The sequence below is a fragment of the Physeter macrocephalus genome, chromosome 2, assembly GCF_002837175.3.
Source record: "Physeter macrocephalus isolate SW-GA chromosome 2, ASM283717v5, whole genome shotgun sequence".
Classification (NCBI taxonomy): Eukaryota; Metazoa; Chordata; class Mammalia; order Artiodactyla; family Physeteridae; genus Physeter; species Physeter macrocephalus.
In genome coordinates, this window is record NC_041215.1 from 105564685 (window position 1) to 105583232 (window position 18548).

The 18548-nt window shown below is 39.7% G+C and overlaps 1 protein-coding gene across 1 annotated transcript in view; it reads left to right on the forward strand.

Annotated features, from left to right (window-relative positions):
* Positions 1–18548, forward strand: part of CDK15 (cyclin dependent kinase 15) — a 111380-nt gene that overhangs the window by 35401 nt on the left and 57431 nt on the right. The window contains exons 10-11 of the mRNA XM_007103986.3: positions 11018–11112; positions 11868–11930. Coding sequence (XP_007104048.1) covers positions 11018–11112; positions 11868–11930 — 158 coding nt within the window. The remainder of the gene's footprint in view (positions 1–11017; positions 11113–11867; positions 11931–18548) is intronic.

Genomic DNA, 18548 nt, shown 5'->3' on the forward strand with positions numbered 1-18548 from the left:
TTTTAAGTTTCATTAGGTCCCATTTGTTTATTTTGTTTTTATTTTCATTACTCTAGGAGGTGGGTCAAAAAAGATCTTGCTGTGGTTTATGTCAAAGAGTGTTTTTCCTATGTTTTCTTCTAAGAGTTTTATAGTGTCTGGTCTTACATTTAAGTGTTTTTTTTTTGAGTTTATTTTTGTGTATGGTGTTAGGGATTGTTCTAATTTCATTCTTTTACATGTAGCTGTCCAGTTTTCCCAGCACCACTTATTGAAGAGGCTATCTTTTCTCCATTGTCTGTTCTTGCTTCCTTTGTCTTAAATTAAGTGACCGTATGTGCATGGGTTTATCTCTGGGCTTTCTATCCTGTACCATTGATCTATATTTCTGTCTTTGTGCCAGTACCATAGTGTCTTGATTACTGTAACTTTGTAGTATAATTTGAAGTTGGGGAGCCTGATTCCTCCAGCTCCGTTTTTTTTTCTCAAGATTGCTTTTGTTATTTGCGGTCTTTTGTGTTTCCATACAAATTGTAAAATTTTTTGTTCTAACTCTATGAAGAATGCCATTGGTAGTTTGATAGGGATTGCATTGAATCTGTAGATTGCTTTGGGTAGTATAGTCATTTTCACAATATTGATTCTTCCAATCCAAGAACATTGTATATTTCTCCAACTGTTTATATCATCTTTGATTTCTTTCATCAATGTTTTATAGTTTTCTGAGTACAAGTCTTTCGCCTCCTTAGTTAGGTTTATTCCTAGGTATTTTATTCTTTTTGTTGTGATGGTAAATGGGATTGTTTCCTTAATTTCTCTTTCTGATTTTTTGTTGTTAGTGTATAGGAATGCCAGAGATTTCTGTGCATTACTTTTGTATCCTGCAATGTTACCAAATTCATTGATTAGTTCTAGTAGTTTTCTGGTGGCATCTTTAGGGTTTTCTATGTATAGTATCATGTCATCTGCAAACAGTGACAGTTTTACTTCTTCTTTTCCAATTTTCATTCCTTTTATTTCTTTTTCTTCTCTGATTGCTGTGGCTAGGACTTCCAAAACTATGTTGAATAATAATGGTGACAGTGGACATCCTTGTCTTGTTCCTGATCTTAGGGGAAATGCTTTCTTTTTTTCACCATTGAGAACGATGTTTGCTGTGGGTTTGTCATATATGGCCTTTATTACGTTGAGGTAGTTTCCCTCTATGCCCACTTTCTGGAGAGTTTTTATCATAAATAGGTGTTGAATTTTGTCAAAAGCTTTTTCTGCATCTATTGATATGATCATATGGTTTTTATTCCTTCATTTGCTAATATGGTGTAACATTGATTTGCATATATTGAAGAATCCTTGCATTCCTGGGATAAATCCCACTTGATCATGGTGTATGATCATTTTAATATGTTGTTGGATTCTGTTTGCTAGTATTTTGTTGAGGATTTTTGCATCTATGTTCATCAGTGATATTGATCAATAATTTTCTTTTTTGTGTGATATCTTTTTCTGGTTTTGGTATCAGGGTGATGGTGGCTTCATAGAACGAATTTGGGAGTGTTCCTCCATCTGCAATTTTTTGGAAGAGTTTGAGAAGGATCGGTGTTAGCTCTTCTCTAAATGTTTGATAGAATTTGCCTGTGAAGCCATCTGGTCCTGGACTTTTGTTTGTTGGAAGATTTTTAATTACAGTTTCAATTTCATTATTTGTGATAGGTCTGTTTATATTTTATAATCCTTCCTGGTTCAGTCTTGGAAAATTGTACCTTTCCAAGAATTTGTCCATTTCTTTGTGGTTGTCCATTTTATTGGCGTATAGTTGTTTGTAGTAGTCTCTTATAATCCTTTGTATTTCTGTGGTGTCAGTTGTGATTTCTCCTGTTTCATTTCTAATTTTACTGATTTGCGTCATCTCCCGTTTTTTCTTGATGAGTCTGGCTAAGGGTTTATCAATTTTGTTTGTCTTCTCAACCAACTTTTAGTTTTATTGATGTTTGCTATTGTTTTCTTTGTTTCTATTTCATTTATTTCTGCTCTGGTATTTATAATTTCTTTCCTTCTACTGACTTTGGGTTTTCCTTGTTCTTCTTTCTTTAGTTGCTTTAGGTGTGGGGTTAGATTGTTCATTTGAGATTTTTCTTGTTTCTAAGGTAGGATTGAATTGCTATAAACTTCCCTCTTAGAACTGCTTTTGCTGCGTCCCATAGGTTTTGGGTCGTTGTGTTTTCGTTGTCATTTGTTTCTATGTATTTTTTTATTTCTTCTTTGATTTCCTCAGTGATCTCTGGTTATTTAGTAGTGAACTTTTTAGCCTCCATGTATTTGTGTTTTTTACAGTTTTTTTTCCTGTAATTGATTTCCAACCTCATAGCATTGTGGTCAGAAAAGGTGCTTGATATGATTTCAATTTTCTTAAATTTTCCATGGCTTGATTTGTGACCCAAGATGTGATCTATCCTGGAGAATATTCCATTTGCACTTGAGAAGAAAGTGTGTTCTTCCACTTTCAGGTGGAATGTTCTATAAATATCAATTAAATCTATCTGGTCTATTGTGTCATTTGAAGCTTGTGTTTCCTTATTTATTTTCTGGTTTGATGATCTGTCCACTGGTGTAAGTGGGGTGTTAAAGTCCCCTACTATTATTGTGTTACTGTTGATTTCCCTTTTCATGGTTGTTAGCATTTGCCTTATGTATTGAGGTGCTCCTATGTTGGGTGCATAAACATTTATATTTATTATATTTTCTTCTTGGATTGATCCCTTGATTGTTATGTAGAGTCCTTCCTTATCTCTTGTAACAGACTTTATTTTAAAGTCTATTTTATCTGATATGAGTATTGCTACTCCAGCTTTCTTTTGATTTCCATTTGCATGGAACATATATTTCCATCCCTTCACTTTCAGTCTGTATGTGTCCTTAGGTCTGCAGTGGGTCTCTTGTGGACAGCGTATATATGGGTCTTGTTTTTGTATCCATTCAGCCAGTCTGTGTCTTTTGGTTGGGGCATTTAATCCATTTACATTCAACGTCATTATTGATATGTGTGTTCCTATTACCATTTTCTTAATTGTTTTGGGTTTGTTTTTGTGGGTCTTTTTCTTCTTTTGTGTTTCCCCCCTAGAGAAGTTCCTTTAGCGTTTGTTTAAAGCTGGTTTGGTGGTGCTGAATTCTCTTAGCTTTTGCTTGTCTGATTTCTTTTAATATTTTTTCTTTGAACTTAATTTTTGATAGTTTGATTAATATGTGTCATGGTGTGTTTCTCCTAGGGTTTATCCTGTATGGGACTCTCTGCACTTCCTGGACTTGGGTGACTATTTCCTTTCCCATGTTAGGGAAGTTTTCCATAATCTCTTCAAATATTTTCTCAGACCCTTTATTTTTCTCTGGGACCCCTATAATTTGAATGCTGGTGCATTTAGTGTTTTCCCAGAGGTCTCTGGAATTGTCTTCAATTCTTTTTTCTTTATTCTGCTCCTCAGCAGTTGTTTCCACCATTCTGTCTTCCAGCTCACTTATTCGTTCTTCTGCCTCACTTATTCTGTTATTGATTCCTTCTAGTGATTTTTCCTTTCAGTTATTGTACTGTTCATCTCTGTTTGTTTGTTCTTTAGTCCTTCTAGATCTTTGTTAAACATTTCTTGTATTTTCTCAATCTGTACCTTCATTCTATTCCCGAGATTCTGGATCATCTTTACTATCATTACTCTGGATTCTTTTTCAGGTAGATTGCCTATTTCCTCTTCATTTATTTGGTCTTGTAGGTTTTTACCTTGCTCCTTCATCTGTGACATATTTTTTTTCTGTCTCTTTGTTGTTGTTGTTGTTGGCTGGGATTGTGTTCCTGTCTTACTGGTTGTTTGGCCTGAGGCTTCCAACACTTGGAGTCTGTAGGCTGTTGGGGAGAGCTGGGTCTTGGTGCTGAGATGAGGACCTCTGGGATACCTCACTCCGATGAATATTCCCTGGGGTCTAAGTTTCTCTGTAGTCCAGTGGTTTGGACTAGGAGCTCCCACTGCAGGAGCTTCGGCCTGACTGAAGCATGTGAACCAAGATCCTGCAAGCTCATGGGGTGGCAAAAAAAAAAAAAAAAAAAAAAGAAAAGAAAAAACAGAAAAAAGGAGAACAATAACAAAGAGTAAAGAAAAGAATAAACTTAGACTAGGAAACTAACAGATATGTTAGAAAGAATATAAAAATAAAAATATAGATGAAGGTAAAACAGAACCACAATTGTAAAAAAGAGGAGAGGGAAAAAAGAAAAAAAAAGGTGGAAAAGGCCTTGGCTGTGGAGGATGAGGCCTAGGAAGGGGCGGGGTTTGGGCAGTGGGCAGGGCCTATGCTTAGGACCCAAAGGGCTGGAAAAGGACCTGTGGGGTGGGGGCAGGGGTGAGGCTTAGGCTCAACAGAAGGGGCCCAGGCGTGCCTCAGGTCTCAGAGGGTGGGGGACCCGGCCTGAGAGGCCAGCATGCTTCCTGGGCCCGAGTGCTCCTGTTCCTCTGGTCCTGGAGGGCCCCTCCCACCTGCCCCTCCTGTTCTCCCCTGCCCTCCCTCCTATGCCCCCAGGACCACTGTGGCCTGGAGGGGGCCTCTGAGAGCATAGGACCTGGCCTGAGAACCAGGCAGGCTCCCAGGCCTTTTGGGCAGGGGAAACGCTCATCACACTCCCCCCGATCCAAGACTCCGAGGGTCCCTCCAGGCGTGGGAACCCCTCCCCCCTTCCAGCCACCCCTCAGGGGCGCTGGTCCTGTCTGCCCTCCACTTCTCCTTCCTTCTCAGTTCCCCCATGTCCTACCAGTTTGCTTGGGGGTTCCTCCCATCTCCTTGGGCATCGAGGTCCCCCACCAGTATCTGGCAGGCTCCCTAGTTGTGGGGAGACATGAACTCCGTGTCTTCCCATGCTGCCATCCTTACTCTTCCCCCCATAATTATACTTTAAATGTTTATTTTTGCAACTAGGAGATAACACTTTCATTTGAATAGGCAAATATTAAAAGTTTTTATATAAGAACAAGTTCCCTAGTTTTATTAACCTATGTATAAATGTCTTAATAATGTGCATTATTTTGAATATCTTTCTATAAAAATAGAAACTTGGTTTAAAAAGAACTTCCAGGAATTTCAGCCTGTTAGCAGCATTAGTGAGGAAGCAATCATAGAGCTAATCTTTTTTGAAGGCTAGGCACATGACATAATCTTCCCCCCAACTCAATCTTTTTTTTGAAACTTTACATCAACTCTAGTTGGTAAAGTGTGATTATTGTCATAGTGATGAAGGAATATGAACTTCAGAGAGGTTAGGTAACACATCTGAGGCCACAGAGCTAGTAATCAGAGTCATTACTTATTCAAATCCATTCTATTATATTCAAAATATCCTTTCTACTTTATTATGATAAATTTAGAAATCCTTAACTCTAGCATTTTTCCTTTTGCAACAGTTAAAATAAAAATAGAAATCTATTTTTATGATACATTTTGTATAAGTGTTAAGCAAAATACAGGAGAGACAGTTTAAAGAAAATAATATACAATATTATATATTTGTCAATTCTGATTCTTTCATCCACTCTACAGCACTGTAATTGCAAGTCTTTAAGTTAGAAAACTGTTTCAGCTGAGAATCTTTTAATATAATTCTCTAGTAGAAAACATTACAAAGTAATTATTCCCAGTCCATATATGAGAAAACTGAGCCAAAAATAGACAGAGGCACCTCCGCGAGGTCACACAGTGAGGTGGAGGATAGCGATTAGAAACACTGAGTTGCTGGTTACCACATATAGATTACGATAGGCCTGGTTGTCAAGAAGTCCTCCGTTAAATGCAAACAGATCACGTCAGGGACATAACACATTTATATGTGCATAGTTGTATTTTTATAAAACAAAATAATGCCATGTGATTGGGATAACAATTCCAAAGAAGTCAGATGATAACTATTATCTAACATTTGTCTTCATATTTTTCTAAATTTATGTAGGTGATTTCTTGGAATGCATAACTCAGCTCATTGACTTGATTTGTGACACTCAGGCCAGAGAAAACATGGCATCAGGAACTACAAATTCTTTTCAATTCAATGCCCAATGTGGGTTGGGCCTGAGAATTGGCTCCATTATTGACTCCTACATAAACTCATGACAACTGTCTGGTCTTCATTAATTCACAAGCACTTACTGAGCACCACATGCCAGGCGTATGCTAGGTGCTCAAGGAGTTCAAAGCCTAGGAGGGCTTTGACTACCAGGCACTCACTCTATATAGCTGTGCCCCAGGACTTTGAGAATCAGCCTTGTTCTTTGTCATTGTCATCTTTACATTTTCTTCTAAAGTATAACAGAGAGTAACATCAAACATCCTGACCCATTTCACTTGCAAAGCTTCAATTTTCCTAAAACTTCACTAAACCACAAACCCCAATGAAATTAACAGAACAAAGAAATTAAATATTCTCATATCATTGCAAGATGAAAATGATAATTTTTTTCTAAATTTTTACTCTCTTACATATATGAGAATCAGGTTAAATTTCATTAGCTGGAATTTCATTGGTATTTAGTTGGTCATATTAAACACCTTTTGGGACACTTAAAGAAAGAAATACTTTACATTTTTTAAATGAGCTGACTAACGTTTCATCATGGGTCATTTTTTCTGATTTGGTGATTATGTTGTTTTCTTCAGGTTTTCTCTTTGGCTTTCTGGGTGTTCTCATGATCATACCAACTTAGTATATGTAAAATTCTTAGACCAGTGCCTGGCATGTGGTAAATGCTCAATGAGTGTTAGCCATCATCATCATCATTATCATTATAAAAGTATTTTAGAAGCACTTAAAGTAATTCTATTGTGATTCCATTTGTCTGGAGCTTTAAAGACTCCCTTGTTTATCTTTGTGTCTACTTTGAAGAAGAACAAAAATAAGTATATCTAGACTATGTGAATTATAAAAGCAATAATTTTACAGGAATCAGAATGCTCTGATTTTAGGATTTTTCCTCTTCTCAGTTGGCTTTGCATCCCTCAGCTAATTATCCTGTAGAACACACCATATTCTGCTGTGAAGTTTATGAAGTAGCCTTGAAATTAGAGAAAAAGACCTTTCCTTCCTGGGGTTAAGACCCACACATCTGAGGTGGTAGGCATCTTAGATATCTCTGGTGGATGGACCAAACAACATACCAATATCATGAGAAAACTGCTTGAAACATCATCTACTCTTTCACGTAAATTCCCTATTATTACTCGTCAAAAGTCACAGTTTCCTTATAAGTATTTCAGTGGTTCTGGGGTGTTAAAAAAAAAAAACAGTAGTAGACATGTCATAACACACACGACATTTATAACTAAAATAAACATGGAATAAAAGCATCTTCAACAGAAATACTCTATGCCAACCAATAGTATGTATAGAAATATTAGGTAATTAGTGACCACTAATTCAATAGCGAATATTTACCGAGTGCTTATAATATCCCAGATGTTGTTGTAGCCACTGCCAATACAGCAATAAGCAAAATAGACAAAAGTGCCTGCTCTCATTGGAGTTTATATTCTGAAAGGTGGAGGCAGACAACAAACAGATAATATGTCAGGGGTGATAAGTGCTCTGGAGAAGGATACAGCAGGGTACAGGCATAGAGGATACCTGAGGGTGGGGCAGGTGCAGGGGCTCGGACTTATATATATAATATGAGTGGAGACCTGAAGGAAGCAAGGGAAGAAGCATGCTGAGCTGAGACAAGAAGGTTACTGGCAGGGACAAGGGCAAGTGTAAGACCTGGGGTGTAAATGTGTTTGGAAGCATCCAAGGAACAGTCTTGGAGGTCCATAGTGGCCAGAGCCAAGTGAATGAGGATGGAGTGAGGAGAGGAGGGCAGGGCAGTACCAAGGGTGGACAGGCATTGTATGTCCCTTCCATCTCACTCTGAGTGAGATGAGACACCATGGGAGGGTTTGGAGCCAGCAGGACCTGTCCTGACTTCCATTTGAGAAGGGTCACAGTGGCTGGGTTCTGTGGAGAAGAGACTGTCAGGAGGAAGGGAGGAAGCAGGGAGACTAGTTAGGAGACATTTGCAGTAATTCAGGCTCCATATGATGGTGGCCTCGTCCTGGATGGGAGCAGAGGAGATGGTAAGAAGGGAGGAACTCTGGACATGTTTTGAAGGTATTGCCAGAAGATTTGCTGATGGATTAGATGAGGGTGTGAGAAAGAGTTGAGAGGAGCACTTACTAGAGTGGAGAAGCCTCGTCATATGGATTAACGGCTTCAAAAGATTTCTAAAAAATTGTGAAGATAAGACTAATAATGCAAATGTAAGAGAACAACAGAGAACTGGCAAAAGTGACACTTTTCCTACTCCTATAAAACAAATTATCGAGAAAACTATATGAAATAAAGATTTATACCCAATGTTGTCATTAGCAGTGAGCCTCATCCAAAGTAGATATTGTTCCTTGAGCTTTTTACCAAATGACAGTGTGAGGCCATTGTGATTAACAAAACATACCATCATGGTTAAAAATCAGCATCAGGAGTTTTAGTAATATCATATTTAAGCAAGACTAAAATTGTATTAAAATAAAATTAAAATGTCAATAATATTCTTAGCAATTTCAGCTTTACCATATCCTTTTAAAATCTAATTTGGTATATGCTTTGTAGTGTGTGTGTGTGTGTGTGTGTGTGTGTGTGTGTGTGTGGAGAGAGATGAGAGAGAAGGAGGGAGGGAGGGGGAGAGAGAGAAAGAAAGAGAGAGAGAAGTTCATGAACATAATTTATAAATAAAAATATACATAAAATACAAGCATTCTCAACCGATTGTCCAAAGTCAGTGTTGTAAGTATGCATGGTGTTGAAAACTCTAGCAGAAACATGACATAAGCAAAATTTTAAGATGTTAATCTGGGAGTGGAGGTTTAGTGAGGTTCAAAGTGATAGGGAGGCTTAGAAGCTGATGGCTGGGATATTCTAATTTGCAACAGGGGTGATGCTTTATATTTATGCATGGGGTCTGAGTCCATCCACATGTCAACCCTGTGAAGTCAGGTCAGGAAATGCATTATCTCCTTTTCACAAGAAGTGAATGGAGACTTGGGTTGGGATTCTTTCCTGAGCTCTCTCGGGTAGAAAGTGACAAGGCCAGGATTCACATTAGGCCTGTGGCCCTACAGTCAGTTCTCTGTTAAGACACCCAGTAAATATATTTGAAAAAATTAAGTGCTTACTCTTGGCTGAGCATTGTACTAGGTAATGTGGCAGCATCCGAAAGAGAGGGAAAGTTGCTCCATTTCCATGTAGTCTTTGGTCTGGGACTAGGGACAGTAAACAGACGCCTGTGAAACAATTTATTACATTTACAAAGCAATGTACTTGTAAAAGTGAAACAATAAATTTAGCTCATAAGAATTCAGGGGGGAAAAACTATAAGTTAGAACATTAGTCATTCAAGCAGAGTAGGGTTAGCAGGTGCAGTAGGGCTCCTATGATGGTAAGGTTCCCAGCTCAAACTGAGGTAAAGAAGGAAATTCACTCGCTCACAGATCTGATAACTACAGGCTTGCAGGGTGCAGAGGACGTCACCAGGAATCTGTCCATCACCCAACACTGTTTTTCTCTGCCTTAGGTTTAGTCCCAGGCGTTGGTAATCTGGCCACAGCAGCTCCCAGTTAAATCCTACAAACTCATCCCTTACAGTGGAAAAGAAAGTATGTCTTTCCTAATGGCACAAGCAAAGTTAGACCTCTCTTAAGGCTTGGATTTTGTGCCTGTCTCTGAACAAATCACTGTGGCTGGGGGATGTTGTGCTCTGATTGGCCAGACCTAGGTCACATGCCCAATCTTAGGTAGGGGTGGTATCAGCCCCATTAGAATAGCATGGGCTGAGTAGGGAGAGGGTTGGTTCCCCAGAGTAAAATAGAGGTGTCCCCACTAGAAAGGAGAATGGCTGCCAGGATGTAAAACAAAAGGATCATTACAACAGGATAAGATTCCTGAAGGAAGTAATTGTAAAAATTTGAGTATTTGAGTTAGTCTGTTTTTAATCTTATGGAATTCTGGGAGAGAGTAGGTGGAAGAGATTCATGATATGCAAGCAGACCCTGCAGAACATTGATTTGAGTTTTTACACTTCACTTTTCCTTTCCTTTAAGTCTTAAAGACACTATTTCTTCATTCAGGGATGCCCTGAGCTGAGACTCACCATCTCCTTATTGTGCCTTTTCTGGTCTCCACCTTCCTGAAGGTCTTCCTATCTCTGGAGCCCCCAGAGTCATCCTTTCAAACCCTCTCCCAGCCACTCACTGGCCCTTTGTGGTGACTTCTCCCCTTTAGAGCTGCCTTTAGCGACCTAATAATAACCTGTTATCAAAGATGCAAGAGACAGTCCTCAGCCCTTCCCATTCATCCAGGCTCCCCAAGTTTGGTCCTCTCCTCTTTTTAAGTGTGAATTTCCTCCTTTCCACAGGTTTTCAATTCTACCATTAAGAAATCCCATCCACTCCCTATATTATGATTCAGCAATCCTTCATCCCATGTTCTTATCCCTGCCTTCCATCAGTCATATCTACAGGCCTTGCTGACCCCCTGTGGGACTTTGAATTTTAGAGAATGGTCACATGTTGCAAAGTCCTGCTCTAGAAGGCACAGCACTCCTTTTCCTGCTCCTCCAATGGCCTTTATCTCTCCAGACTTCCTCTTCTGTAGCTCTGAAGCAGAGATAATAAGCTTCCCAGAGGAAGGCATTTGCAAAGTGCTCTGAGTGCTTTGATGAAATTGATTGGGTAAATGGAAACATATTTTTTGCAACTGCTTTAGCCTGTAAGAAAAATAAGTTATGTAAATGCAATGATTCACCATTTAATAAATAATGAAGATTGTTTTATAGCTTTAAACATTATTTCACAACAAGAGATTTTTTTCCAACATTAAAAAACCAGAATGGTTGATTTGAAATGTTTAAAAAATAAATAGCGCTTGATATTTTTAAAGCAGTACTTTCATGATCAATGATTGAATTAAAATTTTGTTTAATTTTTCTAGCTTCTCTCCTGAAGGGTTTGAAACATGCCAATATTGTGCTGCTCCATGACATTATCCACACCAAAGAGACACTGACATTCGTTTTTGAATACATGGTGAGTTGCCCCAGCATTTTATAAAGCATAAGGGAAAAGCCTGGTGCTTGTATAATGAATCTGTTAATATTTTATGGCATGATAAAACTTTCATTACAATGTGGAAAGTGTCATGGAAATTTTCATTATTGTGATTAGTGGAGCCTATTGTTCTTATGCTCATTCTTTAGTCCTGCTCCTTTACCCGCTACATTTGCTGCCTTTTCCCCCACTTCACCAGCAATAATAAACACTTTGAGTTTGCCTCCTAAATAAAACTTTTGCACTTATTTTTTTAATCTATTTTTAATTACTATCTGAGCAGAACCCAACATTTTTTCATTGACAATAAAGACATAAACCACAAGGTTTTTAAAAAATTGTATACAAGTTTACTAAAGAATACATCATTTTGTATTTCTGAAAGAAAAAACTGTTCAAATATTAGCAGAAAGGAATCATAAGGCATGTGTACCTGACTTGCCTCCAAGGACACTGAAGAGTACAAAATCCCCATGTCATTGTGTTCAGGGGCAGTCATTTAAAATGAGCCTCTCTTGTGCCGAGAAACAGGCTTCCTTCTAAGAGCAGCCAGTTAGGAAGGCACACTGTGTTTGACTTTAATGGTGGTGTCTCAGAAAACCTGGTTGTGTACCTTTTGCACCTTATTCTCAAAAATTCTGAACTTTGTAATCCCTTTGAGAGTCAAGTCTGTGGTCTGCTTTGTGACACTGACCAAGCACTGCTAATGTCACTCTCTCCACCATTTTGTGTAGCACACAGACCTGGCTCAGTATATGTCTCAGCATCCAGGAGGGCTTCATCCTCACAATGTCAGGGTGAGTACAGAGGGTCGGGACTCTCCTCTGGCTTGCCCACAGCAGAAGAATCTTGAAACAGACTGCCATCACAAACTGAAGTTCCATGATACTAATAAGAAGATGGATATCATTGATATTCTAGGGGAAAGTAAAAAAAAAAAAAGATTTGCCTCAAGATATGGAGCAATGTCTGGCTGTTTTCTGGGCAGCCTAACCCTGTCAGTCATTGTCATCATGCAAATGCGTCTTTAGAAGTATAAACCAATGAAAAAGAATTGCATTACAAGAAAAAATGTGAAGTTAGGCCATCATAAAATAAATACTTTCTTCATAGCAGACTACTGTGGTCTGTGATAAAGTTTGTGTTGTACCTATAGTTCCCCACTACAACTAGCAAACGAACTACCTTTGTTGGATCTTTATCAGTTATCCTTTTGCCTGTTCTATCAGATCTGATAATATGTGGGACCAACTTCCATTTTTCCAGTCATTGGAATAGAAATAGTGATAAACTCTTAACTAGCTGCAATCCTACATGTGTTATAAATTTTAGAAAGCATTTGTATTTCATACTTTTCATTCCCTAAGGTTTTATTGGCATTAATTAATTGATTGGCCCTTAACATAACCATATGAGATTTGTATATGATGTACTCATTCATTTAACTAATATTTATGTGTTTATTAATTCATTCATTCAAGAAATATTTATTGACTACTTAGTGCCATGTTAAATCCTGAGGTTTCAATAATGAATAAGTGGTGTTTCTTATTTTCAATGAGCTAAAGCCCAGTAGGATATATGGACTTAAATAGGTAGTGAGAAGCAAAGTTATAAGGGCTATGGCCATGTTAACTAGGAATACTATGCGGACTCATAGTAAGGGGACCTCATCCAGTCGTGGAGGCAAGGGGGAAAGGAAAGTTTGAAGACAGGGGTTTGAAAAGAGTGAAAACATTTTAAAATAGTTAGAGGAAAATGAAATAGAAAACTAACTAGGGAAACCAAGAAGGAATCTCTAGTAGTGTGTTAAGGACGCTGGTGAGGATGAAACCATTAAATTATCTGCATGATCATGAGATTTCTTTCTTTCTTCCTTCCTTCCTTCCTTCCTTCCTTTCTCTCTCTCTCTCTCTCTCTCTCTCTCTCTCTCTCTCTCTCTCTCTCCTTAGCAGTTCAAACAGAGGAGCAGAGAAAGTAGATAGTTAGATTGATTGAGAATTGGGGCTTTGCCAGACATGTAAGAGGAAAAAGACAAGTGGGCAAGATATTTGGCGATTGTCAAGAGAGAGGTTAAAGGGATGGTCAGAAGCTTCTAAACTGAGTCCAATCTGAGGGAAGGAAGTGAAGATAGGCAGGTTGCTGATAGCTAGGGAGAGGGCAGAAGAGTCAAGGAACTAGAGGTTTGATTAAATAGAAGAACAGTTGGAGAAAGAGTAACTGTGAGAAAGATAGAACATTTTCAGGCTTGAGTGACTCTCATTCCAAGCACTGTGCTAAGTGCTTAGCAAAATAGAAAGACATAGAAAACATGGTTCCTCAAGGGACATAGAGCCAAAAACAGGAGATAAGACATACACATCAAAACTATTACAGGACATTTGTGAATAACACCAAGTAAGAAATAAGACCTAACGTTGTAGACATGCAAAGAAGTAAAAGATATCTTCTCATTTTAAGAGGTTTTAATAAACCAGACCTTTAAAGTTGCAATGCATTTCAAGAGGCTGGAATAGGGGAAGATGTTAGAGGAAGAAGGAATGTTTTCAGCAAAGGTACAGAGCAGGGAAGTAGAGGATGTGTTCAAGGAAGAGGACCCCAGAGCCATAGACTCTTAGTGTTGGAGGGACCACAGTGCTTTTCACTCTTCAGGTTCTGACCCACTAGTGGGCTGTGAAATCAGTTGGTGATTAGCAACCAGCATTTAAAACAATGAAATGGAATGGATGAGAAAAGAATAGAAAATATTATAGTATATTACATTTAGTAAGAATAGGTATTATTTTGTGCAACTTTTTTTCCATTTGAAGCTGTGCTTCTATCTATGTATGAATGTGAAAACTGGAAACATATATTTCTTACTGGGGTATGCAATTTAAAAAAAAAATGCCTTAAAAACACTGGGTTGGTCTAACCTTCTTTTTCTGCAGAATTAGAATCCAAGGTTTGAAAGGGCAAATGTTTTGCCTGAAGTTGTAGAACAGCTTTTGCCATTGCTAAAAAGGATTCTTGGTTAAGATTATTTTCTACCAGTGCCATACTGCATCTCTGGTCCTGTTGGCCTGAAATAGAGACTATCTTAGTGAAATGGAGTATATTAGTCTGGAGAAATAAATTGGGTAGGTGACTGAGAGCCTTACTTTCTAAGTAAGGCTAATAAAGTCCACATCTTACTTTCTAAGATGTGGACTTTATTCCTTAGACGGTAGAGTCATTAAAGGGGTTTGATTGAAAAAGAATGACACGATCAGAAGGAAATTTATGTAATTGTGGTCTGTGGGATGGATTAGAGAGAGGAGACTGGAGTCAGGGATTCCAGTTAGGAGTTTATTGATGTGGGCTAGCCTAGTGCTTCTCAAGCTTCAGTGAGCAGATAAATGACCGGGGGGTCTGATTCAGTTAGTCTAGGCTGAAGCCTGAGCTTTGCATTTCTAGCATACTCCAAGGTGATACAGATGCTGCTGGCTGAGGACCAAACTTTAAGTAGCAAGTTTCTAGGGAAGAAGTGATAAATTATGGTAGTGAAGGTACAAATAGAAAGGAATGTGAAAAAAAAACAAGAGTTCATCCAGGACATGGTGACTAAGTGGGCTTGTGGAGGGAAAGGATGAGGTCAAACATGACTGATTTGGGGTGTGATTTACCTGGAGAATTATAGTACTATTAACAGAAATAAAAGAAGTCGACTTAGAGAGAAGGCAGAAGAGTCCTGTTTTAGACATGATGAGCTTCTCGTTGAGGTGGGATAGCCAAAGGAAATGAGCAGCAGGCAACTGAAGAGGAGATTGGCTCTCAGGAGGAAGGTGTGTGCTAGATTTGAGGGTAATTGATGCATGGAGTTTGTAGTTAAAGACGAGAGAGTGGATAATCAAAAGAGCAAACACAAAGAGAAAAGAACTGATTATAGGGCTTCCCTGGTGGCGCAGTGGTTGAGAATCCGCCTGTCGATGCAGGGGACACGGGTTCGTGACCTGGTCTGGGAAGATCCCACATGCCGCGGAGCGGCTGGGCCCGTGGGCCATGGCCTGCGCGTCCGAGCCTGTGCTCCGCAACGGGAGAGGCCACAACAGTGAGAGGCCCACGTAACGCAAAAAAAAAAAAAAGAACTGATGATAGAACTTTTGCTTTTGGGGGTGAGAAGAGGAACAGAACAGCAAGGGGCGGAGGGAAACAGCTTTTAGGAATATAGAAGATCCAGAAAAATGCATTTTTATGGAAGTCAAGGCAAGAGACAGTTTCAAGGAGGGCATGGTTGAGAGTATCACAAAGTTGAAAATCATATTTGATAGCAAGGACTTTGTGGGTTTGTGAGGGATACACTAATAAATAGAGGAATTTATTAGGGGTATATGGAAGCACAAAGGAAGAAGTTATCCAATCAAAGCAGATAGGACTAGGGATGAGTTCCCCACAGTAGAGGCAGCAGTGAAAATGCTGGGATGCCAGGGAGGGTATGGTATATTCCAAGAACTGAAGATAACTCAGGAGTTAAGGCTGGATTAGAATGAACAGAGTTGAGGGTGGTTAGAGCTGAGACTTGAAAGGTAAGTAGGAGCCAGAGCATGAAGGGCCCAGCTATGTCATGCTATTCCATATGAGGAAACATTAAATCATTTTAATAGGAGGTGATAAATTCAGATTTCCTTTTTGTAGAGCTCACTCTGATGACACTGTGGTGAATAGATTGGAAGGTGAGCAATACTGGTTTTTTTTGAAATATTATAGTCCCCTGACCTCACTCTTCCCTTGTTTTTTCTCTACTCCCACCCCATACTCTCATTTCCTCCAGTCATTCTCTAAATGCTGGTGTCCATGAGGGTTCCAACCTTGACAGTGAGGCTAATGAGGAGTGGTGCAGATGTGAATTGATGGTGGAGGAAACTGGATATATGTGCAATTAATTACTTAGCCAGAATTAATGGGAGATGGAAGAGTCAGCAATCCTTTTTCTAACTTTAAGTAATTAGGTGGATGATGGTGCCATTCACTGAAACAGAGAAATGGGAAGATAGATTTTAGAGGGATATAGTGAGTTAAGTTTTGGCATACTGAGCTTGAGGTGATTATGGGATGTCCAGGTGAACTTCAGACTATATGGGTCTAACAGTTCAGGAAAGAGATCTGAGGTAGAGCTAAAGACTTTTAAATAATCAGAGTACAGTTGTTAATTGAAGCAATGTTAGTGGATAAGATGGCTAAGGGAGCATGTAAGGTGATAATAGAAGGTCAAGAATGGAACCCTAAGGAATATCAATATATTAGACATCAGTAGAGAAAGTGGAACCTATAAAAAAGAACAGTCAGAGAAGTAGGAGAAAAATTAAGAGATTGTGGTACCAGAGTGGGGAGAGAGCTTCAGGAAGGAAGACGGTCAACAGAGCCAGATGCTGCAAAGAGAAGGAGTGAAAGGTATCCATTGGATTTTCATAGCCAAAGACATTGGTGACCACAGTAAAAACATTATGAATAAAGTGATCGTAGCAGAAGCCATTTTGTAGGGGGATGAATTTCACATTTCAGAGGAAAAACAATTCCATGTGATGGCAAGGCCCAGTGTGTGACCATGGGGAGTGAGGGGCTAAAGTGGGTTGGAGAAGCAGATCGTCGGAGTGTGGAGGGAGACTGGACATGTTCACATGGGCACTGATGTTAGGGAAGCAACAGCTGGGATCCGGGTGCCCAAGTCTTGAGTGAATGATGGAGAATGGTGGGGAGTCGTGTGGATGACAGTAAGAAGAGGGATAGAGGAAGATGTGGCTCAATGGCCTGAAAGTCCAAACAACAAGGGTTTTTACTTGAGGGTGGAGAAGCAATGGTTTTGAAGTGGTATTGGGAAGTCACGCAGTACCCCACCTCGCAGTGATCAAAGGTATGAGCAAGCTGTAGAAGAACTAGCATCCACTTGAGAATGCTGTAGGGAAGCAGTGAACTCAAGGTCTAATTTAAGCCAAAGGAGACAGAAGGAAATTCATCAGAGGGTGGGTTTTAGGAAGTTTTAAAACCAGGATTGAGGAGTGAAAAGTGAACAATGAAAAGGTTTGGGGGAGAGAGGGACGATGGATGCTGGGTTAAATGAGAGGAAGCAGAGAGCAGTATGGAGATGAGATTTAGGGAGGAAAAAGGAATAGTCAGAGAGGTTTATATTTTTAGTGACCACAGAAGACAGGATGCGAATCATAGTGAGATTAGCCTGTGTCAGATTTCTAATAGAACAAATCCCAGGAATTCCCTCGTGAGTGGAAGGACTCAGGCTTCCCTGGAAGAGTTGGCTGACTGATCTGATTGTGTTTTTGTGGGACTCCTAGCCCAGATGGTACTAGCCCAATGGAATTATTTTGTTCCCAAGAGCCTCATTGTGTTGGAAACAGGACTAACCCCTGGGCTATGGGAAACCCCTCTGGAAAGAGTCACGATCTGGATGGTGACTGAGAAAACACCATCAGATTGGGTCGTATTACTGGTGAAGTTTTGGCAGTGGGAAAGGAGGAATACAGGTTGTAAGAGATTAAAGAGTAAGTGGGTGGTGAGGTTACTCAGCACACACTGCAGTTTTGACAAGTGTGGCTATGAAATCCCATACCTTAAGACTGCAGTGTTTTGCCATTTACAAATGCTTGTAGACATGAGGAGCCAGGGAAGAAAGGAGCTAAAGAGCAAGAAGGTGAGCGGCGGGTGTGTGACTAATCAGTGATAACAGTCTATGCATGGGATGTGAAAGGGATTTCAGGCTGGCCCACTATGAAGCTCTGTCTCTGACTCAGCTAGCCAACTCTCTCCTTCCCTGTCAGGTTTTAATTTTATAACTTTTCTCTGGTTTCTCAGGATGGTGTCATGGTGTCAGTCAGGTCTGAATTTGAGACCTGGCCCTGACTCTTTTTAGACATGTTTTTAATGTTTCCTTGAGCCCTATTTTTCTTTTTTTTTTTTTTTTTTTTTTGCGGTACGCGGGGCCTCTCATGGTTGTGGCCTCTCCCGTTGCGGAGCACAGGGTCCGGACGCGCAGGCCCAGCGGCCATGGCTCATGGGCCCAGCCGCTCCGCGGCATGTGGGATCCTCCCGGACCGGGGCACGAACCCGTGTCCCCTGCATCGGCAGGCGGACTCTCAACCACTGCGCCACCAGGGAAGCCCCTATTTTTCTTATATATAAATCGAGGACGAGCATATCTTCCTCACAGGGTTGTTTTGAGGATTACAAAAGGTCCTGGGTATTCAGTACATGTTCTTTTCCCTCGCTTCCTTCTGTCTCTGTCCCTTACTGGTCACCATCTCTCTGTCTTCTGTCTCTCACCTGTCTTCATCTCCCTCTTTCCTTACTACTATCACATTGAAAAACATATTTTTAAGCACCTACTATGGCATCTTATCTTTTACCTGGAATTTAAGTTGGTCCTTTATATTGTCTTTTCCATGAAC